The following is a 25186-nucleotide window of genomic DNA, read 5'->3' as shown; positions in this document are numbered from 1 at the left end:
ACTTACTGATTCAGTACATGTATGTATTTCAAATCACAGGTGACAAATGTACGGAAGTGCAATAATTACTGTACGTGGCATGCAAAACCCTAAAAAATTATTTAGCACGAGATATTTTAAGTAAATAATAAGTAATTTTTGCAGTTAAATGATATTAGATAGTACATCTAGCAATTTAATCAACAAAATATATTATAAATTCAATAATATTAGAAAATGTATTGAATGATGATGTTCGAAAAGAGCGTTCTTGTATGTGTGCTTGTGCATGTGTGCAGAAGTATGCAATTTTTATTTCTTTCATCACTTGGTGCAAATCAATTCAACTGACTACTAGAAAGCTAAAAGCAACCATGTCCTCCTATCCCAGCAGCGCTGACGGTAAATACCTGCAATGCGCTAAATGCCAGAGGCAACTCGGTCGCGACAACATGCTCAAGCAAGTGTCCGAACATCATGTCGTGTTCAGACGGACTGCCTTTCAGCTGCACGTATCCGCTGGCCGGCAGGGACCAAGCGTCTGACAAGAAGGAGTAGCATCTGCAAGGTGAACCAATATTCCTTCTTGGTAGAAATACCAATTCCAGGTAGGTCCAATTTTATCGTATACAGTACGTTCAGTGTTTTTCGGTGGTAATGAATAATCCCAATTTTGTGCTATTAAAGCTTATCTAAGAAGACTTGATGAAACTGGAACTTAAAACTCAGGAGGCTTGTAATGAAAATGAATATGGAAATCTACAAGTAGTTCCCTGCCTGATACAGGGTCTATGAGGATGGAATGGGGCTGACACTCATGGAGCTGGTGCCCTACCCAAGGCTAGTTTTTGAGTAAGTAATTAAATTATTAATTCAGACTAAGAGGCCTTTAAATATTTAAACACCTGATTCTGTATCATTCCGAGTCAATGTTGTTTTGCAATACAGTATGCTCATTTATAATGAGCCATGTATTTTATAAGGAATTTTCTAGGAAAATACATTACTCAGAAACAACGAGGATATAATTTATTATAATATAATGGATGGTTTGCCCAGGGAAAAAAAAAAAAATTCCTTTATCCCATGGCATCAACATAATAAGTTCTTTTTCTTACAAGCACATGTAGTGTCATGTTTGTATCCATACAGTTTTTAAAACAATAATTATAGCCAGAGGTGGATATGGAGAAGCATTAGGAGCACGTTCCCCCTCCCGCTCACTCAGAAAGGCAAATATTGAAGGGATAAAATATTTCTGAATTAAATTTCAGGCTGTATTTTAATCTTAAATTCTCTTCAAAGACAGATGTATACATTATTTAGGTACACTAGAGTCCCGTTATAGCGAGGTGTCATGGTTCCGGGTTTGATCCTCGCTATAACCGTGTCCTCGTTATAACCGAATTGAACAAATTTTGGCCCCCAAAAAATATAAATTAACCGAAAATAGCATAAAAATTGTGTTTAAACCTGTATAATTGGAAAATAACAGGTTATATTAACGAAATCTTAATTTCTGTGAGCAGATGTGTGAATTTTCTTTAAAACGATACCCCATAAGTACGGATGCGATCACCGATTGCGTCAAAATAACCAGAATACCCTATCAAGCCACGTAAGTATAGCATCTCAGCCCGCGGCCGACGCAGCATTGTCCTGCTATCTATTGCCGACGCGGGCTGTCTGCTGGCGGCCATGTTGGTTCGGGATGTTGCTAACAGGTGGTGCTAGTGTAGCGCAACGATTTAATTCCTTACAAAAAAGCAGGAGTGCGGCTGCGGCAACGCACGTACGCCTCAAACGTAATAGCTTTGAATATATATACTGTATAGAAGTCGCCAGCCCAGGTTAAAATTTCTAATACGGTTTTGAGGTAGTTGGTTAATTCACCGCCGCAATCGCCACCATCTCTAGGGCATCGACTTGTGGTGGTCCCTAGCGGACAAGTCTCGAACTCTTCAAACACCCCTTCCCCCTCCTGTTGAACGACGTTGAGCTGCAGTGAATGATGGATGAGGGGTGCGGGGAATGACAGCGGGCGACAGCGCTGCGCTCTAACGTGTAAATAACAACTAAGACGATACAGAGCGTTACGGCAGCGCACTGCAGCGGTGAAGTTCCCAAGCTGCTCATCATACGCTTCTGAAAAACGTAGAGTAAATCCTATCCACTCGCGACTTCTATACAGTATATATATTCAAAGGTAATAGTCGCTGGAAAACTATACTTTTTTCATTTAAAGAAACCTGTCAACTTTTTTAGAAAATAAATTTGGGATTAAACTCAAACCATCACCACCCCTTTCTCGGACAGATACCCCAACAACTGACCGAAAAAAAAGTTACAAGAAAACTGCCCTAGCGATTCGGAAATAAATACGGTAGTGCCGACTAGAGGTGTAAAAGTAACGAAAAAATGCGTAACCGTATGTATTTGTTACTATAACAATTAGTACTCGTTACTATCGTTACGTTACTCGTTACTTCTGATACCGCATAACATGCTATGTTATGTTGCAGCAACGAATCCAGTCGTATTGCGTACGCGTACAGTATGACGTCGCGTAAATAATAATAAATAGAATATAAACAATTAACAATATTTGATAATTAATAGTTTTTGTTAACCAAGAAACAATTAAATTTCATTAGAGCGGCTTTTTGATATTATCTCTTTTAAGATAATAAAAAAAACGTGAAAATACGCGATTATAAAAACAAAAACATACATATTTCAAATTTGTAAAAAATACTTTCTTACGTTGTTTCTGTTCCAATCTCAAACTTTGTCTACACACGGCACAGATAACCAACGGAAGTTTGATAAAAGAAAGAAAGGATGGGATTCTATTTTTAAGCCACGCACTTAGGTGGCGACTGCACGGCTGAAGAATGTGACGCGTCAACGGCAAGATGTCTAGTGGCGAGCGAGAGGGGTGGAGATAAAGCAGACAAATAATAAAAGCGCGCTACAAGTGATCACGCCGTAAATTCCTCAAAAATACCTCGTTATAGCCGTGTTCTCGCTATTACCGTGCTCGCTATAACGAGATTCTACTGTATTATTTTTTTACATTTCTTCAGACGTTTTCCTGCAAACAAGAGTTTTCCTCCACTTTAAAAACCCACATTTTGGTGTCACGTCAAGTAATAAACAAAAAATTATGTAACATCAGGTATCTATAAATATAAAATTTGTTGTAGCTTCTCTAGTAAACAAAGCCATGCCGCTTTGTTACACTAAATACCAAAAGATATGAAGATACAAGATGAATAACTTTTGTGTTGTATGCACACCAAGTGCAAGTAGCCTTTAAGAGATTCATAAATAAGATTGATTGGTGCTGTAACAGAAATATTACTATGTACGTTCAAAATATTGAAATACTTTTTTTATTGAAATTTTTTTCAGTGTAACAAATCCATGACCTGTTTCAGAAATGGCATTGATCAACTCCTGGAGACAGCTGTACCTATTTAGCACCAAACTTTGTTTTTCAACAAAAAATGTTGGAATTTTGCGAAAAACTTAAAAACCACAGAATGTATCAGTTTTTCACAAAATTCAATGATTCATCATTTTCCGGGTATACATGTATCACTTAGTCAGAATGCAATATTTATAGACTAAGTTATATTAGTATCTGGATATTACATCTCGTTCCCTTGATTTTATTGGGGAGGGAATAGACTTCCAGTGCCCCTCCCTGTTCACAGCCAAGAAGGAATTTCACTGGAACAGGAACCAGGGCCGACGCGTCCATATAGGCGAAGTAGGCAACCGCCTAGGGCGCCAAGTAGCTGGGGGCGGCGCAGCACGACACACAACAGCTGATACAATATGTTTAACGATTATTGAAACTAGATGAAAATGGATTTTTTTTTTTTTAACAGTTTGGAATGTTTATATTGATATAAGTAATTATTTAAAGTCCACGGTGACCTGTTTATGATTTGTAATAAGTAAAAAAGTAAAAAAAAAAAAACAAGCCTGCTTACATTTGATTATTGACAAAATCTTAGGCTTACCTGATGTATTTTGAGGCAAGGGAAAAATTTTTTGGGGTGTCCGTAGGGGAGGAAGGGGGGCGCTTTAAGGTTTTTCGCCTAGGGCGCCAATTTACCTTGCACCGGCCCTGACGGGAACGCACCTGTCCAGACACCCGCAGCACAGGTTGAAGGCAGTGGCCACGAACCAGGGGAAGCCGGTGAAGGCAGCGGGCGACCCTCTGTGGCCGTGGCACATCCTCACGAGGAGCGTCAAGTTGTCCGCGTTCTGGGCCACTGGCTGCAGCAGTCCGCAGTTCAAGCCGTACCTGCGCGAACATACTCAAATACTTAAAATGCTGGTCCAGCGATAGCTGCTGCCACTGAGGTGTAACACCTTGCTGCAAAGTACATAAATCTGATAATGCCAACCAAAGCAGAATGAAATCTGCTTCAATACCAATTTTGCTATCTTAAGAACCAAGACAAAACTATTTCTCCTTTAATTAACGAAGCAGTGAAATATATAGCTTGAACAGTCATACATGTTAAGTATGTTATCATTTAACAAATTATTATACTGTGAATAATTTTGAAAGTCTTTTACATACAAAACTTGTTGAAGCATCACCAAATAAAACTGAAATGTATTTTGATCTTAAAAAGCAATCATTGTTAGATAAATATTTCCAAAAAGATAAATAATGCAGTTACCCTTTTCGAACATACTTGCAGGTGTTAATAATGGAACTAAGGTAAAATATGAAGAAAAAAAAATTAGACAAGTACAGTTATGTAAATATTTCATGTACGAAAAACCATTTCATAGTTTAAATTTAAGTTACTTATAAAATTAACCAGTACATTTAACTACAATTTTATGCATAGTATTTCAACAAAGTTAAAAATCCTGTTTATGTCTTAATCTGGCATACTAGTATTACAGTTGCTATTTTCAGCACATAATTTAGAATGTGTGTGTTGTCTTATTTACTTCAGAACCATAAGCGCCTGCTGCCACCTCGAACCCAACAAGAATCAACGTCTGGGCATGAAATCCTCACCTTTCAGGGAAAACACCAGAGCAAACACACAGAACAAAACTTCCCATCCCCCCTCAGATGCACCTCACAACCAGCTGTATTCCGTGCACGTCTTCAGGAAACAATTCTCCCGGCTCGACACCCAACCAGCTGACTTCGCGAGCAGCGGAATCGCTGCAACACCTCGCTAGCTGCTCCACCACGCTCAGCACTACGTTGGGCTGAAACAAATTAGAGAGCTCCGCTGATGTTTCAGTTCATTAAACATTATCTGTAGCCTGGAAGTATAGGGCAACATTTCACAAAATTATAAAATTTAAAGAAGTAACATAGTAAGAATTGGTTTTAAAAAAATTAATACAATATTCTTGTACATCTTAACAACACAAAAATATTATTTTCAAGATATTAGTTTATGTTTTCATTTTAGAAATTTTTTTTTTGCAAATACAGTAAACTCCCGGTATACCGCGCCCCGATAGATCGCGGAATCGGGTATATCGCGGGTCAAACCATGTCCCCCAATCAGAAATTAATAATAATACTAATAACACAGTAGAACCTCGTTAATTCGTGATGGACGGGACCGAGATAATCACGGATTACCGAATTTCACGGGCTAGCGATTAAAGCCCGGAAGGGCTTGTCAAGCTTCTCAGACACCGGCGTGCAGCTGGGTTAAGGCCAAGGTCATGTGACGTAACATCTACCGAGGCTTACTGCGCCTTGGCAGCAGATGGATAAAAAATAGTAAACTCTCCATTATTCGTGTTAATTGGGACCCGCCGATGCCCGGACAGTTAAAATCCTGTAAAAAAAAAAGTAATAAACCCGGATAATCCGTTCAAGGTAAGGACCGTCTTCGAATTAGTCTCGGCTTAAAAAAATACGGCACTGCCTAGCCATTTGTTCACGGTCATTTACAACAGCCGAAGAGAGAAAGATAAGATCGTGCTGAACTTGCACACATCAATTTTGGGTAGCCCCCTTCCCCTTCCCCCCCCCCCCCACTCATCCCACTTCGCCCAGCCGAATGCCAGCCAGACACGTCACTCGCCAGGCGCCTGCCGTGCGTTGGCGGGTGGAAACAAACAAAGGGAGACGGGAAGCAGAAGTCAGGACATCCCCCTCAAGTTTAAAGAGTGACAAATGTGACAGCTGAAAGGGGGACGACACAAAGGGTCGGTACAAACAGCGTTGCAGAGTTTGGCGGCCCATGCGAAGGCTTGCAGTGTTTGCCGGCCGCCGGCCCGCGTGACGTTAATTTTAAGCGCTGACAAATTTTTACTTCTCTTTTTTTTTCTGCACTTTTAAATCGTCACGGATTAACGAGTTTCTACTGTAATAATAATGGAATAAATGGTTGACAGCCGATTAGGATAATTTTGCTTTGTAACTCACAAACTAAGCATCGGGAAGAAAAAATCCTAGGTGTAGAAAATGTCCGCAGTGAAATTCTAAACAAGATATCTCCGTACATTATTCCTCTATCTTGTAGTGTTTTCAAATTATGGTCCAATCCAGCCCAGTGTTATTTTCTGAAACACTAGTTCTTAACATTTTTTTTTAACCCACAAATAAAGCATCGGAAAGGGGACCCGATAAAGCCCACCGTCCAGCGACATTATCCAGCGTGACTCGGCTGGGGATTGATTTTGGATAGGTTTGGTTGACGGCCAGCGCTGGGAGGGGAGAGGCGAGCCGAGAATATGCGACCAAAACACCCGGGTAGATGGGAGGAGTGGAATATAAGCGCCAGTGATGAGAGGGGCGATTAAGCCGAAAGGGGAGAAGTATGGTGACCTTGAGTAGTTCACTCATTTCCGTCTGCACACTTCTCGTGGTCACGTGTGTTGACAAGCGGAGACATATAAATGTTTTGTTACAACTTGAACCTACAGACGTAATATTATTCGTTGTATTATACACGTTCATCTTTTTACTTTGGTATAATGTTTTAACATTAAATAGTAAAGTAAATCAGCTAGCGTATTTTTAATCTTTGCCGAGGAATTCCCAGTGGTTCAATACTTACGTGAACCATACTGTACCACTTTTGCCGTGAGGTAGTAAACAAGCCCCGGATATGTTTATGTGTAGCGGCCTCCCGACCTTTAACCAGAGGCTGGGGAATATAACACTTGCCGATCCGAGCCACACACACTCAGCAACTCGACACAGCGTTTGATGGAATAAGTAAAGACAACGTTTAACAGACTTTTTAATACGGCGCCACTGATTGCGCTAAAATTATTTTGGCGCAATTTTTGTATCCCACATGTGACCATTTATAATTTACTGTAAGCATGGATAACAAAGTTTAACCACTTTACACGATAGACGATTCTTTATTTTATATTGTACGAATGCTAGAATCGTTTTTCACGTATCTGCTGCATACTTCTGCAAAAGACACGCTATCTGTAAGTACGTAAATCTAGAATTTTTATTTTGTCAATCAAACTCGGTACTTTGCGATTCATATTCGGTTTGAAGTATTACTATGGCCTTTCTATTTAGAAGACTTTGACCACAGAATCGTGTGTAACCGCACACACTGCACTTACTTTGTTACGGACACTTAGACGAAGCAGATACTGTGGCTGACACCACGAGACTGGCAGCAGCTTGTGTGCCGCACGTGTGTATGGCGGCGTGTGGCGCGCTCGTAGGCCGTGCGACAAACTGTGCGCGGCATGCGGAAAAATAAAAAATAAAATTCAACATTTAATATTTATCTTTAAAATTTATTATTTTTATTTTTTCACCCGCGTTTAGTGAAAACTGCGGATGCAAAGTCCGCACAAAGGCGGGCCGTCTATACTGTGCGTGCTTGCCGACCTATTAGAACACAGGCGGTGTTTTATGCCTTTTGACCTTGGTCACATCGAAACATCGCGGTTATGCAACAACGCGGGTAAAAGTTATGTCCCCCGACAACCGCGTTAAATAGGGAGTGTACTGTAGTGTTATAGGCCTTTGTACACAAAAGTACATTTCAGACATAATGGTACCAGTGCTCTAATACCAATACAAAGAGCAAAGAACATACATCATGAACATGGTGAAAACTATATTTCACAAAAAAAGAATGAACAGTCGCCCTTTACCTTCGAGATATAGATTAGTACTATGACTTGAAACAAAAATGTTTAAAATAATACCATATTACAAGGGAGCTCAAGCCAGGAACTTAAAAAATTATTACTCAATGTGTTTTTTTTTCATGTCTCAAATAAAAAATTACTTTTGGCACAGTCTACAGGCATAGGTAAATTTCAAAATACCTATTTATTGTGGAAACTTCTATAAACTTATGAAACATTTTACAAACTTAATGTACATGACTATCCATATGATGATGTCCAATATTCCAAAATGACTGATCAAACATTTTCTCATATTCCATGCAGCGAAAATGTTTAGAATATTTAAATCAATGCATTCAGCATTGATAGCTTAGAATGAATTTAATGTTATACCTACTAAGGTAGTTATGAATATTTTTGACTTTCAAACACTATTTTTCATCCCTTGCAATATTACGTAGCCGTATAAAAATTTTCTTTGGACCAAGGTTGATAGTATCAGCCAAAGGTTTTAGATAATGTTTAGAATTTTTACAATAAATTATAATTAATGTGATAGTATACCTACTAAACCAGTTTTTGTCTATCAACCCTTGTTATTTCCACCCCTTGCAGTAATGGTTGGATATAAAAAAAATTGCTTTATACAAAAGTTTTAGGCAATATTTAGACGGTTTAAAATAATTAAGAACAGATTAGATAGTGTACATTTTTTAACCCCTAGTAGTATTGGTTAGTCTTATCAAAAATAGTTTCAGACCAAAGCTTTAGATGATTATTAGAAGATTTACTTTTAATTATTATATATTTTAGCGGTTACCTAATAAGAGAGTTAAGCATTTTTGTCCTTTAACCCCCCCTTGCAGCAATGGTTGGTTGTATCAAAAAAATTTTCATACAAAAATTTTAGATAAAAATTATAATATTTACAAGAAAATGTAAAAGGATTCAATTGCGTCGTTACTAAGGGAGTTACAAATTTTTTTGTCACCCAACACTTATTTTATCCACCCCTTGCAGTTTTAGTTGGCTGTATCAAAAATATATTCAAACAAACTTTTTGGTGTTACTCCTAAGAGTTATAACATGTTCAAATGGAAGCAATATTCATCATATTATGGGATCTATAACCATTTTTCTGTTTTACAAAATACCTTCCCAAATTCTACCGCTTACGTCAGATATTGCCCTTTAACGAACTCAACCGAAGTTTGGAAGTGGTTTCGCAAATATACAGCCGGTTCAAATTATTGGTTCCATCACCTAGTGTGTGATGGCCCATGCTCAAGTTCGCTCTCGAATTAGTTGCATTTTAAGTGGAAAAGGTGATGGTATGGTTTTACATCACATGGTTATGCAGCGAGGATTAAAGCACTGGCACTTCAATTATTATACTGGGCTCTGAACACTTGAGTAACAACCGAGAGCTTGTAAATTAAATCATATGATGAACCACACAGGAGCATACGCAGAATTTAATTTAATTTTGGGGGAGGGGGGGAGGAATTAAAACCCCTCTTTGCATGCAGTTTGCTTTCAAATATATTTTATTCTTTTTTTTTTTTGTTGTTATATCACCTTCATAATTACCCCCCCCCCCCCTCCCCATGCATATGCCCCTGCAGCCACATGAGCATAATGCCTCAGCGATCATTGCCATCGGAATGGCAGATCCACAAGCTTATAAAGGGGAGCCTAGGGTTCAGAATAAATGTCTGTTAAATTTTCTCCCAAAAAAACCCTAATTTTCTCTCCAAAGTAAATTGCGATAAGAAGAATGTCGAGAAGGGTTTCAGCCCCTCAAGCAACACTTACTCCAAATTCCCTCCCTGAATGTGGCGATGGGCCACCGAGAACCTATTGTAAGAGGAGACTGGGTTATTGAAAAGAGAAAAAAAGGGGCATACGAAGTATGCAGTAGAATCAAAGGGGGGTGTTAGTGACAGAATATAGATCCATGTTGAAAGGTATTTTCAGTTTACGTGTTCCTATCTTATAGTCCTTGGTATTTCCTCATAGGCAATAACCTTTCATATACCAATACTAATTCTGATCCTACAAATTCTACAGACTTTGTGTTAAAAACTCCTCTAACTATTTGTACTAACCTCTCGAAAGCCCCTCGTTGGTCGTACAAAAACTGAAGAGTCAGCTAGTGCAATTATGTAAATTATTAAATGTACTTAATAATTTCAGTTTCTCTAGCCTACCTCTCTCAGTTTTAAGAAGTGTTTCTAGAAGTTTGTGTCTGAAAGTCAAAATTACAGTGTGTCAAAAGTACCGTATTTACTCGCGTAAAGGCCCCCCTTTTTTTCCAAATTTTCGACTCCAAAAAAGGGGAGGGGGGCCTATACGCGAATTTGGAGGAAAAAATAGATTTTTCTTTTTTTCAGATATGAAAAACTAACATTTAACAAAAGAAAAATTAAATACCGCCACAACTTATTTAAACGCCAAATAAATTTTGATTAAATGAAACAGCGGAATGACTGGCAAGTCGTGCGTCTTTGTTCTAATGAGGGAGGTTGGGGTAGGCAGCGCGGCACGGCAACAGGAGTGAGAGAGAGGCAGCTAGTCCGGAAGGAGGAGAGGCAGAGGCGTGGCTTAACCTCCCTCCTGCCAGCTAGCCAGCCAACCAGACAAAGGAGTGTACTGTAGGGCCACGACGTCTTGGCGGGTCGACTCCCTAGAGCTCAGCGACCTTGTAATCTACACGTCCCGCCTTGCCTGCTCCGCAGATAGCAACGGCCTGGAAGTCTTCATGCCGTTCCGATAACATTGGTCGAGAACAATCTCACGTACGGTGCAACACAGCGCAGATCTTAATGATACAAAGATGCGATAATGCTTTACGGTAATTTATTATTTAAAGGTAGTGCACCATTTGCTCGACTGGGCAGCTTAGTTAAACATAGTTAAACATAGCTATACAATTCTTTAAAGTTAAGAACTAAATTTGTAATCGTAGGTTGCTGTAGGAAATACAATTAATTAAGACTTGCAGCTAACTCCCTCGCTGATGCTTTCTTTTCCATTTGGTTTGGCTGAAATGTGAAGACGATCGACATGACACTTTCACGCACTTCAAGAACCTTACCACTTTTATGCACACGGGTTGGTATTTTTTCCATAACAGCAATCTGAAAGAACCATTTTAGTCATTTCTAGCGGGCCGAAAACCATATTTATAACAAGCCATCCTCGCGTATTTTATAGTTTCCTGTTGTTGTGCTTGCTTTATAAACAAGAGAGGCTCCGGGAAGGAAGCCCTCCCTAGAACCAACGCTTACAACTATCAGTCTGTGCATTTCCTGTTGCCATTACACCTTCAACGTCACCTTTCTTTTGCCAATATTTCTGAAAGGTTAAATTAGTGTCAACCCAGGATCAATCCATGTCAAATATCTTCTTCCCAGCCTCCCTGCACTGTTTCATCTGAGTCAGGTACTGTGATCACCAAGCAACAACGTCAGATCTTTCGAGAAGAAGTATTCGCTTATTTTGGCTTCTTTTCCACACAAAACCCATTTATTTGAGTATTTAACGCAGCGATGTCATTCCCAAACTCCATTCGATTTTTTCTTTCAAAACTGGCAGTAATTTCCTTGTTGTGGGAACCACTTTTTTTACTGCATAAAATTCGTGGCTAGTGTCTCTGATCGCACTTCTATCAAAGTCATCAACTGACAACAAACGTTTCCCATTTTTTTTTGGCTTGAAATGAATGATTAAACACGAGAGGCTGTTTCACGGTCAAATAAAGGAGTGTTACATATATGTAAATATAAACATATAAATTGTAAATAAATAATATATTAATATAATATACATTAATATATATCATAAAATCATATATAATAAAATATATAATGCAATATATAATGTATGTGTTTGTATAATGTATGTAATGTAATATAGCGTAATATAATATCATGTAATATAATGCAATATAATATGTAGAAATATTGGCTACACTTGTAGCTAACAAATATTCTAACAAGCGGTGCAGAAAGTTTGGAAAATTGCCAAATGCAAAACAAACAAACCGCGGGTGAAATTACGGGGAATGCGTTTAAAAACGTATAATGTTGTTGTTTGTTTTTTATTTGGCGTCTCTCTGTTGTGTTTTCGGATGCGCGAAACTGATCTTTGGCTTATAACTGTGTATCGCGCAGCTCTTTCGGTTGCTTTTGCAAGAGGTACTAGCAGACATTTGTTGGCAGCTTCATCACAACACTTGATTACACCACTTATAATTCCCCTCTCCCCACTATGTATTACTTTATTGTATCTTGAACGTCCTGCGTCGGGCTCCATTGTTCACTTCAGACTGAGAGCGTGCCGCCTGATGTTTTTGCTATGAACCGCACAGCGGCTGATGTGCGCGCGCAGCTGCTTCCCCTCGCATTTACTCTTCCCCGCTTCCCCGCAAAACGACACGCCAAGACGTCGCGGCCCTACAGTAGGTACCTGCTCCACCCACTTCCCTTCCTCCTTCACTTCCCCTCTTCCTCCCCTCTTCCTCCCCTCTTCTACTCAGTCAACACTACACATCAACACAAGCCTTCAATGACAGAAGGTGGCAATTTCTCTAACTGACCGACTGCCTTTTGCTGGCAACAGGTCGACCTGAAGCTATGTCACCATTCTGGAGTCTGGCTCGATGCCCTGCTCGCGACCGCAGCTCACACAGCGTAGTACTGCAGCTAGGACTTTTCAATGACAGATGGTGGCAATTTCTCTAACTGACCGACAGCCTTTTACTGGCGACAGGTCGACCTGAAGCTATGTCACCACTCTGGAGTCTAGTCCGACGCCACAGTTAGCGACCGCCCCACTTACATGATCATATTACACAGCCACAATGAGTGCTAACTGTCAGCACGACGGGAAACGGCATAAGCCGCCCACAAAAAGACCAGACCTGACCAAACCAATGCGGACTAAAAGTCCAAGTGCCCCACCCCTTGCATAGTAGAACTTCTACCACGCCCCACTCTTCTTCCAGGACCATCCTTCTATTCCTGTAATCCACCTGCTTGTAATAATGCATGACCTTTGCATCCCGCATGTATGTGCCCAGGGTTTTCCCTCTGTCTATGGAGGTTTTACCTGGGCCCAACTTATCTAGTTTTAGTCTAGAATTAAGAGTGAGGGGAGTTAGTCATGGCGAAAACGTCTGCCATGGCTGGCCAATCCCCTCCAAGCACATGATGCACGTAACCTTTTCTGCATGGTTAAAAACCCGCATGTATAGAGCGTATAGGGCTTGCCCTGAGACGCACTTAGAGTCTTCCCTACCTAGACCCCTCCCTTACACACTTAGTTTTAACTTAGGTTAGGAAAACAAAAAACACAAGCCCACGAGTCCAGTTTTCTTTATCTTTATGTCGTTTGAGATAGGACTAACTGCTTACGTCTGGCATGCCTCACGACGGTCCTACTGAGAACGGACAAACTATAATACCAGTCTCTGTATCACTGCCGCTTACAAAATCACCTCCCGCCGCTCACAATACATGGCTTGCTGTTTGATGCATGCCAAGCTGCCCTGCCCTCAGATAAACCCAGAAAAACAAGTTTTTAAATTTTTTCTCAAAAATGTTTACAAAAAAAGGAGGGGGGCTTATACGCGGGCGGGGCCTTTACGCGAGCAAATACGGTATGTTAAATACTAATCTCGTGACTAGACCTGTTAATGACGTGTAAACAAATTCAAATGTAGTATTTATATTTGCGTGTAAGGTTTTGTGCAGACGGTGACAATATACTTCGACAAGCACAATATCACACTTTATATAAATAACTTAACTAAAATAATTTATGTTAAAATACAGATGGAATTTGTCATCACTCTTGACTTTAAAGCATCTAGCAATTCTCTCATTTGAGTAGGTTATCTTTAAGATAAAATGTTAATCATTTGTGTGTTATTTATTTTAAACTAGCTTCAGTCCGCAGAGCGTGGACTACTGGGTACGTAACTTGCAGTACCCGTCAAACAAAATAGCAACATGTTCTTTCAATATCAAGTTCCATCTATACTATCTAATATTATTTAGTTCGGGATCGCGATTCCGGAATTTAAATGCTAAATCTAAAGATGAACAAGTACACTGTCTTTATATACAAAGAATATGTTCGATAACTTAAAAGATTCTAGTTCGGTGAAAATTGTTCGTCGTGTTTAAATCGTAATTCGTGAGGATACTTCTTTAATCAGCGAGTCTTCGGGTGATGGTGTAAGGGACCAAACCTTGCTGCAGGATACCCACGAGACGTGTAGGTTCTCGGAGAATCCTTGGTTCGCCTCAGTCAGGACTGCGAACTTGGTGTTGCTCCTCCAGTCTCTAGCGGGCGGCAGGAATTCGTGCCGTCACGAATCCATCCTTCGGGCTGTGGGCGGCAACTGGGCTGGACTGCACGACGGTCATCCTTCCCGGGCTCGAACTGCGACTTTTCATTCTTCGACTGAATTCTTCTTTCTTCAGGATGATCAACTGCATCTATTCTTCGTAGTTTCAAAGCAATTTATATTCATTGGACGATCTCTTGAATCTGTATATTCGTCGACTTCTCTTCTTAAATAATTGTTTGAATTCTTGACTTTGAGTTTTATCTTCGTTGATTCAAATTAGTAGTTCCTTAGAAATCTCATTCAATATTATCATTAATAAACATTTTCAATTCTTCTATAAATATTCAATTATCAATTAATGTGGAAATCGTTGCGTTTTTAGATGTTGCCTTCATCGAGTCTCAATTCGTTCTAAAGAATCTTTTTCCCCGTTACTAATAAACGACTTTCTTAAGGTTGTTCTTAGCCTTGACAATAATTTAAAATAAAAATTAGCATAGAGTAAATACATAGACAAAAGGATAACCAAAGAAATTTAAATCTGAATTAATCATAGATTACAAATGTAAACATACGGAATAAAGTGTAATTAAACAAAATAAATACTAAGGAAATTAAATATTTACTTTCTATAAAGGGTAAATATTGCCTTTATAATGTTTAGTTGGACGTTGATATAAACTGTTTGTACGCAGAGGGAAATGGTTTGGTCCCAAAGGAATCCATGTGCACTCTAAGATTTGTGTTGCCAGTTTTGGTAAATTCTTAATTTGAGAAAAAACAAGCCTGAGAACCTCCAAGCTATTCTATTTTCACTTATACCCCTGTACTTCTGCCAGCCTCACGTAACAGAACGGTCAGGAGACACACGGTAGGTACCTTCAGGTCGCAGTGCGCGGAGGAGACGTACGCCTTGCGGGCGCTCGCCACCCAGCCCGCGTCGTGCAGCCCCGGCTCTGTGTCCCTGAGGAACCTGTGGAGGTGGGCGAGGGTGCGGGAGCGGGGCTTGGGCCGGCGGTAGAGGGCGTGGGGTGGCGGGAGGGCGGCGAACATGGGGTTCCCGCGCTCCAGCTCGCCGGGACCGCCCACCGCGTGTCCGGAGACCAGCAGGTCGTGCCTCAGCAGGCTGCACCGGTCCACGATCACCGCCGGCGGCTGCTGGCCACTGGAGTCGCCCAGCTGCCGCTGCAGGAGGCGGGCCTGCCGACACGTCCCGGTCACACTGCAGTCGCAGTTCATTATGTAGCCAGGCAGGGTTTACAATCAGCCTGATGGACAGCACTACCATAGTGAACTAGTTCTTCTGAAACTTCACAGGCGTTAATATCATCATTAAATATAAACTAAAATATTTATCGCACAACTAAATATGAATGACAAATGTTAATAAGAAACTAAAAATACATATATTATTTATGATTGTTGGTTATAGTATACCATTTTTTTACAGTAATGTGTTATACTGTGGAAAATTAAATTAGCAGGTGTAATGAAGTCCCGGTTTTGTTACTTATTTGTAATTTTCACCAGAGAAGAAATACTTTCAGCATACTGTAATTATTGTACTGAGCAATCGGCAAGTAAGAAATTAAGGCTTTAGGCAGTAAACAAGCCTTCAGGTGATGATTATTATTATTATTATTATTATTATTATTATTATTATTATTATTATTATTATTAATACCACTACTTCTAAACTACATAATAAAGATAGCTATCTAGCGCCTCCGGCGAGCTCAAAATGTGTTGACAGTCAATTTTTTTTTATACATTCTATCGTCATGTACTTCCAATCACGTTTACTTCATTTGCAGATTCGTAGGTGGCAGAGTAGTCGTCAATTGTATGTGGGTACAGATAAACGATGTTAGTTTCCGGTCTTTCAGTTATATGGTCATTGATTTCATCACTGGAATCCATACTTCTGTCTTACACCTGTTCCAAACAGATAGCGTACAATGCTTTCTTGTGTTAAAAGAAATTACTTGGCAAGAACTTTAAAATGTTCAGAATAGCTCAAATACACTATAACTATAAGCACTGACAGGCACAACAAAACCAATACTTGCCTAGTGTGATATCTGACTAAATTACTTACAAGAGTCTTTAATGTCAAATCATTCAAAGTGAAATATAATCGCAGTAATAATATAGGTAACTACATAAATTAAATTTTTTTTTTATTATTATTTCTTGAAAGTCATGGAAATATAGTAGAATACCTACAATACTTTCTTACAGCTTTGTGACCAGCTCAGAGGGAACTCAAAACAAAATAGCTCAAACTTTTTAATCCATTTGCCACACTGTCGGCCTTCCTCAATGAAAGATTTATGGAGGCACAATCGGAAATTGTGCAGCCATTCTTGCACTATGATTTCACTATCCCGGAAATATCAAATACAGTTAAGCACCTTGAACACCAGCAAGTCAATGTTTTGCACACTTCCCGAATCATTATCAGCTGATCTTCGACACCACATTTCATACTATGTGTTGTGCTTTATTACACTATTATACTGTACAAGTTGTACTTAATATCCCATTTAATCCTTTTATTTCCACCATACTGTCATTACCCATGTCTTTCAACACCCTGACCCTTTATTTACCTACATTACATACTAGATATATTGAAATAATTTTTTTTTGACATTCTTTGAAAGTATCTGGAAATAAATTACACAAAATGAAATAAATTATGAATTTGCCATTTTATGGGATTAAATAGACACTTAAATGAAATGCTGAAAAATCTTAGTTATGAAGAATTAAATGAAGTGGTACTACTGTATAGTACATAAGCAAAAATTCAAATACACTTGACATAAGCTCGGTGGGCATGTGAGAAAACGTAACACAAATTACCAGTCAAAGGTCTACTTAAAAAAGTCCTTAGCCTGATTTGATCTGTGAGCACTGGTTTCCAAGAGGTTCCTGAGACCACTACGAACAGGGCTGGCTTCAGGACCTGAGAATGTATTCATTATAAAATGTAAATTAATTTATCCAAATTTTTATCATTCTCATTTTTTGTTTATTTTAAACATCTTAATCAACTATCAAAATATTGTTGTTATTTAACTTACTGGTTGGCTTAAAGTTTTGTTTTAAAGATTATTCTGTATATTGGATTACCCCATACCCCCAGACCCCTCTGTAAGGCTTATCTCCAAATAATATAGTCTCTAAAAAGTAAATGTAAAAACCCAGGACCTCGCTAAGTCTTGGGCCGCCACTGACTATGAGAGTTAAAACATAAGGATAACAGCATTTTGTACTTAAAGACAAGACCTTTATAAATAACACAGGATGCTTCTTACATGAACATAAAGCCTCAATGAGTACAGCCCCCTAGGACCCATCTTTCTCAGTAGGTATGTAATGTTAAGAAAATGACACAACATACCTGCAAGTTGATCTTATGATTCAGGAACAACAAAACATCCAAATCCACAACCAAGAGACGCAGGGTCAGCAAGGCAATGTAATCCCACTCTTCAGTGAGCAAATCACTCGTTAAAAGCTCCAAAAATGTGGTTGGCCCATCAATGTCAACTAAGGTATCCAGGCTGCTTCCATCATCGTCAGGTTCACTCAGCAGGCTTGCCACACCTGCATCACAATGTTGCATTACTTGCGTGACAATCACTAAACTTTTTTCAATACAGTACAACTTTTAAAAAATCTCCTACTTAAGAAGTTTTCCTGCTTAGTAAGTTTAAAATATTATAAACTTAACCTTTAAACACAATGTACCTGAAACCTGTTAAGTTTTCCCAAGTCCCATGAAACATTTCCGTGGGGCCTCCTTGTAAAATTTATGGTGCCTGGCTCATGTCACATTCGGTCATGGTTATGTCTGACAAACTCAAATCAGTAAGTTTTTAGAACAAAGCATTAAAAAAGATTTCGAGCTACCGGTCCTCATGTTTGGGCAAGCCCTGGCCATTTATCTTTCCAACCTTACAACTACTGCGCGTATCAAGACACATTGCACAGTAAGAAATATAATTATGGCCTTACAGTTGAAATGCTAATTGCCCACGAGGTGGGCCTGCACGAATTACCTTGAAGTGTGGACGCGACGGTGTGGACAATGTTTATGTGACTCTGCACAGCGGCCAAGAACGTCCTCTCGGAGCCTGCCAGCACTTCGGGATCCTCGCAAGCCTCTCTGAGCCCGTGGAGGGCGTGCGCCAGCGCCCGTGTGCTCTCTGCGACCAGCGGCTCGTGGCCGCCGTGCGCGACCAGCAGCCGTGCCGTCACCAGCCTGAAGCGCGCTTCCTCCCAGTCAGCCCGCGGGTCGCTCAGCCGCACCCGCGCGGCTTCCAGCACGATGTCTCTCTCGCCAGACAGCAGCGACGCACCTCGCAGGGTCGACGACACCCGCGCAAAGAACAGCAGCAGGCTTCTGGCCGACAGAAACCATAACAGACTGTACATGAAACCAACGATTACTGCATTCAATAGGCATGTGGAAATCCTAACAAATGTGACCAAAACAACACTACCGAGCCCGCCTAGTCAGGGGTGTATCTATGTTAGTGATGCGGGATGATAGGTGTGATGCTCGCTAGTGTTTCTAGCCTCTGAACTGATGCGCAGTCTTCTCGTCGTGCATAGGGCAACTGCGAGATTTGAGTGGCAACTATTACATTACATGGCGGCGAAATGAAATAAAAGTGTAATGCAAGTACTTTCAAGAACCTGTACTGGGGGTTTCATGACTGAAAATTATTCTGAAAACTGACATTTTAGCTATTTTCACTCTTCTATAAATATAGTTTAAAAATGAAATACAGAAATAAATTATTCATTTGCCCTCACACCACTCTGATATCTTGAGCAGTTTTCAAATTGCAAGGTTTTTTTCTGAAGCTCTACACTACACACCACATGTGTGCCCAGGTAGGTGGGTCTCCTAAACCAGTAACACAGACATACAGTGATTACTAACAGGGCCAGAAGAGGCCTGTAACGTTGGGATGCTAAGGCTGGCACTGGCTCACAAAACACCAATCTCTTCATCTCCATGCACTAGGCACTGAACTGTTGTGCAGTCTTCATTGGTAATGTGTCCTAATGGGACTTCAAACAGTGACCTCTTTTTTGCAGTTACCTATCCTACTTACAATTCTCTTAACCAAATCAGGGCATTAAAAGTTATATTATTAGTTTTGTAATGAATGAACGAGTACCAGCCTATACCCCGCCAAGTGGCTACCTTAGCAACCACGCAGCCAAATAGAGCCAGCAGATAGTGCTCATTTCATCAGAGATGTAAACAACTACTGTGATAAATAACTACAACAAGCTTACTAACCTGGATAAATGAGGATTGGAATTGGGGTTGGCACTAGCAGTTTGCTGTGAAAGAAGGTACGATTCACAAAGCTGTCTGTGTACTTCAGCAGCTGCAGATATCAGTGCGTGCTCCGTTTCAGACGCACGCAAAACTCCTTCGCGCAGCTCCAGCAGGGACCCACACAAGTCCAGAAGTGGCTCCAGTGCATAGTGGGAGATGTTTGTTCTGAGAGTGTGCGTGGTCAACTGGAAAACTAAGTGTGCAGGACACATGTTGATGGCCTCCCCGGTCAAGATCCGCAGCGATTTTGTTGACTGCTGCCGCGTGTCTGTCGACCTAAGGCTCGAGATGCTGTTCTTTCTGTAGCCCAAGGCTGAGTGGGAGGTGGTCAAATACTGCTGGAATTTGCTTGGAGGACTCTGCTTCTGCCATGGTCCCCATAACCATTTCACACAAGCTTCCGACTTCAGGAAAGCATTCAAGACGCTGACTGTGTGTAGCAGTGTTCCTGAATGGTTCTCCACGTGTAAGGAACACATTGGTTCCATTATTACTCTAATTATCTCTTCATCTACCACCTTTCCCGGACAATTTTCGACAAGTGACACAAACAAGTCCAAGATAGATTTTACAATAATTTGCTGAAGGTGATTTTCAGAATTACTGTTTCCACATTTAAAGATGTACCTAGCAAGAAGCACGCCAAAATTGTAAATGGATAGGCACGCGCTGTGTTCTCCAAACCTTGACGTGATGACAGGAAAAAGATTGAGACTGTCTCTACAGCGCAATACTGTTTTCAACACATTGGCAGAATGAATCATTGTTGCAAATATAATAGTACTCGTTGTAGGAGGTTTCTCGTTAATAAGAATTAACAATGTTTCGACACATGTCTGCACTAATGTTTTGGCAAGTGAAACACTTGTGTTGAACAGAACACTCTGACCAAAAGTACTATGAAGCCAACAAACACACCAGCCAGCAGAAGGATCTAGTGTTGACACAATATGGAGAGGATACGCACAATCATCACAATTACTGCCATTCGTTAAAGCATGAGGGGTAAAAACATGGAATGTCAATAAGTTCAAAAATGATTCACACACACATTCCACACTTCTTTTGCCATATCTAACCCAATTTTTTGGTAAGATTTTAACTGTATCTAAAATTAAATGACAGATTTTAACCATAAAAAAATGAACAGGATTATTTAGATCAATTCCTGAGCTAAGGCTTATAGTTAGATCAGAATAAAATTTTTTGTAATACAAAAGTAAACCACGAGTAAGGTTTATAAAACCTTCTTTGATGGCAGCTGATGTGAGTGAGTGTGTTAACTTTGCATGTATCTGCAAGCCTAACTTAAAAATGCTGCAATTATTGCAAAATAAAGAGTTCCTTAAAATGACACTTCTGTTTGACCATGATTTACTGCTTACAATATCTAAAGGCTGAAAGTTGCATACTGCAGTTATTTGACTAACAGAAAATGAAGAAATACTAGGAAGTCTCTCTAGCTTACTACGTAATCTGTTATCATGGGCATCAAATTCTGCACCAGCAACTCCTGAGTCTACTGGAGAATGTGCACGATTATTCCTCGCAGAAAAAATACTTCTAGATAATTGTTTTTCAATATTCTGCACTAATTTTTTAATCTCCGGTGATTCTTTGACTCGTTCAGTTATATCCTGTGACTTAATTTTCCACACTTCTTGATTATATTCCAATGTTTGCTGTAATATAGCTTCAACTTGTTCATCCACAAACTTGGAAAGGTGATCATTAATTCCTGCAAGGGTAAACGACATTTTCAGTCACATTTTTATTCTTCAAATCAGATTAATCAATACAAGAACAGTCTTATGTTTGCACCATAAGCTATTTCACTACACCCTCGTTCCTGTCATAAGACAACTCGTAGGATAATAGCTGCAAAATGCTGAAACGCAAAGAGGTTATGTCGGTTTGGGTTATGTTTATGATTGTTATGATGTAAACAAAAAAAAACAAGTGCACCAATCCACATGCCAGAACATCCCATTCTGCAGTTGAATTTTTTTATGACTCAAAAATACAAAATAAAAGAATAGCTACTGTAGGGCCGCGACGTCTTGGTGTGTCGTTTTGCGGGGAAGCGGGGAAGAGTAAATGAGAGGGGAAGCAGCTGCGCGCGCACATCAGCCGCTATGCGGTTCATAGCAAAAACATCAGGCGCCACGCTCTCAGTCTGAAGTGAACAATGGAGCCCGACGCAGGACGTTCAAGATACAATAAAGTAATACATAGTGGGGAGAGGGAAATTAGAAGTAGTGTAATCCAGTGTTGTGATGAAGAAGCTGCCAACATATGTCTGCTAGTACCTCTAACAAATGCAACCGAAAGAGCTGCGCGATACACAGGTATAAGCCAAAGATCAGTTTCGCGCATCCGAAAACACAACAGAGAGACGCCAAATAAAAAACAAACAACAACATTATAAGTTTTTCAACGCATTCCCCGTAATTTCACCCGCGGTTTGTTTGTTTTGCATTTGGCAATTTTCCAAACTTTCTGCACCGCTTGTTAGAATATGTTTTATCTACAAGTGTAGCCGATATTGCTACACATTATATTGCATTATATTACATGATATTATATTACATTATATACATTATATATTGCATATATATTTTATGATATATATGATTTTATGATATATATAAATGTTTATTAATACATTATTTATTTATCACTCCTTTATTTGACCGTTAAACAGCCTCTCATGTTTAATTATTCATTTCAAGCCAAAAAAAAAACTGGGAAACGTTTGTTGTCAGTTGATGACTTTGATAGAAGAGTGATCAGACACACTAGCCACGAATTTTGTGCAGTAAAAAAACGACAAGGAAACTACTGCCAGTTTTGAAAGAAAAAATTCGGATGGAGTTAGGGAAAGACATCGCTGCGTAAAATACTCAAAGAAATGGGTTTTGTGTGGAGAAGAAGCCAAAATAAGCGAATGCTTCTTCTCGAAAGATCTGACGTTGTTGCTTGGCGATAACGGTAGCTGACTCAGATGAAACAGTGCAGGGAGACTGGGAAGAATATATTTGACATGGATGAATCCTGGGTTGACACTAATTTAACCTTTCAGAAATGTTGGCAAAAGAAAGGTGACGTTGAAGGTGTAGGTAATGGCAACAGGAAATGCAGCGCACAGGCTGATAGTTTTAAGCGTTGGTTCTAGGCAGGGTTTCCTTCCTGGAGCCTCTCTTGTTTATAAAGCAAGCACAACAACAGGAGACTATAAAATACGCGAGGATGGTTTGTTATAAATATGGTTTTCGGACCCCTCGAAATTACTAAAATGGTTCTTTCAGAGTGCTGTTATGGAAAAAATACCAACCCGTGTGCATAAAAGTGGTAAGGTTCTTGAAGTGCGTGAAAGTGTCATGTCGATCGTCTTCACATTTCAGCCAAACCAAATGGAAAAGTAAGCATCAGCGAGGGAGTTAGCTGCAAGTCTTAATTAATTGTGTTTTCTACAACAACCCACAATTACAAATTTAGTTCTTAACTTTTAAAGTATTGTATATCTATGTTTAACTATGTTTAACTAAGCTGCCCAGTCGAGCAAATAGTACGCTACCTTTAAATAATAAATTACCGTAAAGCATTATCGCATCTTTGTATCATTAAGATCTGCGCTGTGTTGCACCGTACGTGAGATTGTTCTCGACCAATGTTTTCGGAACGGCATGGAGACTTCCAGGCCGTTGTTATCTGCGGAGCAGACAAGGAGGGACTTGTCGATTACAAGGTCGCTGAGCTCTAGGGAGTCGACCCGCCAAGACGTCGCGGCCCTACTATAATAGCATTTAGTTTAGTTTGATGTAGCCGGTCAGATATAAGAACTACATGTTAAAAAAAAATGCAAAGCACCTAATGCAATTTACAACATGTTTGTATTATTAAATTAATTCTTACACAATTATTCATTTACAGAATAGAAAAAAAATGATTAAATAAGACGTCTAACAAATTTTTTTTAGTGGGAAAAGTTACAAAACCACACGATAAAAATTGAATATGTATAACACCAAATTAATTGTTTTCGAAACGTTTGAACATAAAAATTTTAATGATGTTAATAACTTTACTGAGAATGTTGACACACTCTAGTGCTCCCTCTACTCACACAAGCCGTTATGGGTGGTCGCCGCCTCGCTAGGGCGTATACGCGGCCGTGCGTATGCGACGAACACACTCAATGTCGGGCGAGCGCAAATTGGTGGGCACGCCGAACAAACGCTGCTACTTATGCTGCCCCATGAAAAATTATAGGTGGATAATCTTTGAAAATGATCGAGGGGTCTTTCTGCTATGAGATATGTTTTATTAATTATTTACTGTATTACTAGACAAAATTTCCTCTTTAACAGTTAATATATAATTATTACAAATTATTGATATGATGCAAATTCGCTCAAAGTCTTGGCCTCGACTACACCGCAGTTTCGCGCGTCTTTTTGTGGGAAGAGACCCCTATTGGTGGATGACACCATTTAGTTCGTCATCTAGTGTCTGGGGGGGGGGGGGGGGGGGGGTAGATGTGTATCGCACCGCGGAGCCGATCATCCTTTATATTCGCTGATCGACTCAACAATAGAATGTATTAGTTAAAACATTTCTTTTTTACAGGCCCAGTGGCTAGCCCGAATTAATGTCGTTTGAATCAATGTCGTTTTGCTCCATGTGGGAGTTTTTTCGTTATGTAATTGGTTTGCCTGGTCACTGGTTGCCACCCGAACTTCACTATTAATCACTATGTCGCAATAATTTCTTGGTTTCGCACAGGGCCGCAGGTTAGGCGGAAATTGTGCCCTTACAGTTTGTTAAGGCCCACATACATTCGGGGCTCCCTTATTCGTTCGACCCATGTGGTCGATAGGACTTAATAGCCATCGGCTTTCATTTGCTTCAGTGTCAGTTGTATGTTAGGGTTTCACAAACATTCCTTTTATAAAGCGGGCCTCTTATTAAATACTGTTTTAAAGGTTTATGTTCAATATGCGTCCAATATATTAAACACAATACTGTTGTTATCATTACAACAGCCTCTGATAATGTGAACCATCTATCCATACCTTACTTTTCTGTGTTTTAATTGAGTTTTATCATTTTGTGAATACAGAAGTAGGTACCACCAATGGGGCTTTTTTTTTTTTTTTTTTTTTTTTTGCCCATTTAGTATACAGCTGGATTATTGTGTGTCTATTAAGAAATCTGTTTTGGGACCAATATTTTTTAATTATTTTACATGAACATTTTCACTTTTCAGAATAAAATCGTCCAGTATTTTAGTCCAGATGAAGTAAGAACTAATATTAGTCTAGGCTATAGAAATCACTGCAGAGCCAGGGTGGTTATAT

The 25186-nt window shown here is 39.7% G+C and overlaps 2 protein-coding genes across 4 annotated transcripts in view; one reads left to right on the top strand and one right to left on the bottom strand.

The window, feature by feature from the left end:
• The window catches only part of LOC134533953 (protein broad-minded-like), a 27041-nt gene extending 3392 nt beyond the window's left edge, over nt 1–23649 (bottom strand). The window contains exons 1-7 of one of the 2 annotated variants that reach the window (XM_063371791.1): nt 19785–23649; nt 18529–18872; nt 17868–18073; nt 15338–15658; nt 5096–5232; nt 4133–4297; nt 390–540 (exon numbers count right to left, since the gene is read on the bottom strand). In XM_063371791.1, coding sequence (XP_063227861.1) covers nt 390–540; nt 4133–4297; nt 5096–5232; nt 15338–15658; nt 17868–18073; nt 18529–18872; nt 19785–21583 — 3123 coding nt within the window. In that variant the 5' untranslated portion in view covers nt 21584–23649. The remainder of the gene's footprint in view (nt 1–389; nt 541–4132; nt 4298–5095; nt 5233–15337; nt 15659–17867; nt 18074–18528; nt 18873–19784) is intronic. The other variant, XM_063371792.1, reaches the window with a different exon arrangement.
• The window catches only part of LOC134533954 (cuticle protein 16.8), a 26152-nt gene continuing 22891 nt past the window's right edge, over nt 21926–25186 (top strand). For both annotated transcript variants that reach the window (XM_063371794.1, XM_063371793.1), the window contains exon 1: nt 21926–22050. In XM_063371794.1, coding sequence (XP_063227864.1) covers nt 22015–22050 — 36 coding nt within the window. In that variant the 5' untranslated portion in view covers nt 21926–22014. The remainder of the gene's footprint in view (nt 22051–25186) is intronic.

This window comes from Bacillus rossius, chromosome 7 (assembly GCF_032445375.1).
Source record: "Bacillus rossius redtenbacheri isolate Brsri chromosome 7, Brsri_v3, whole genome shotgun sequence".
Taxonomy (NCBI): domain Eukaryota; kingdom Metazoa; phylum Arthropoda; class Insecta; order Phasmatodea; family Bacillidae; genus Bacillus; species Bacillus rossius.
This window is presented reverse-complemented; position numbering and strand designations above follow the sequence as displayed.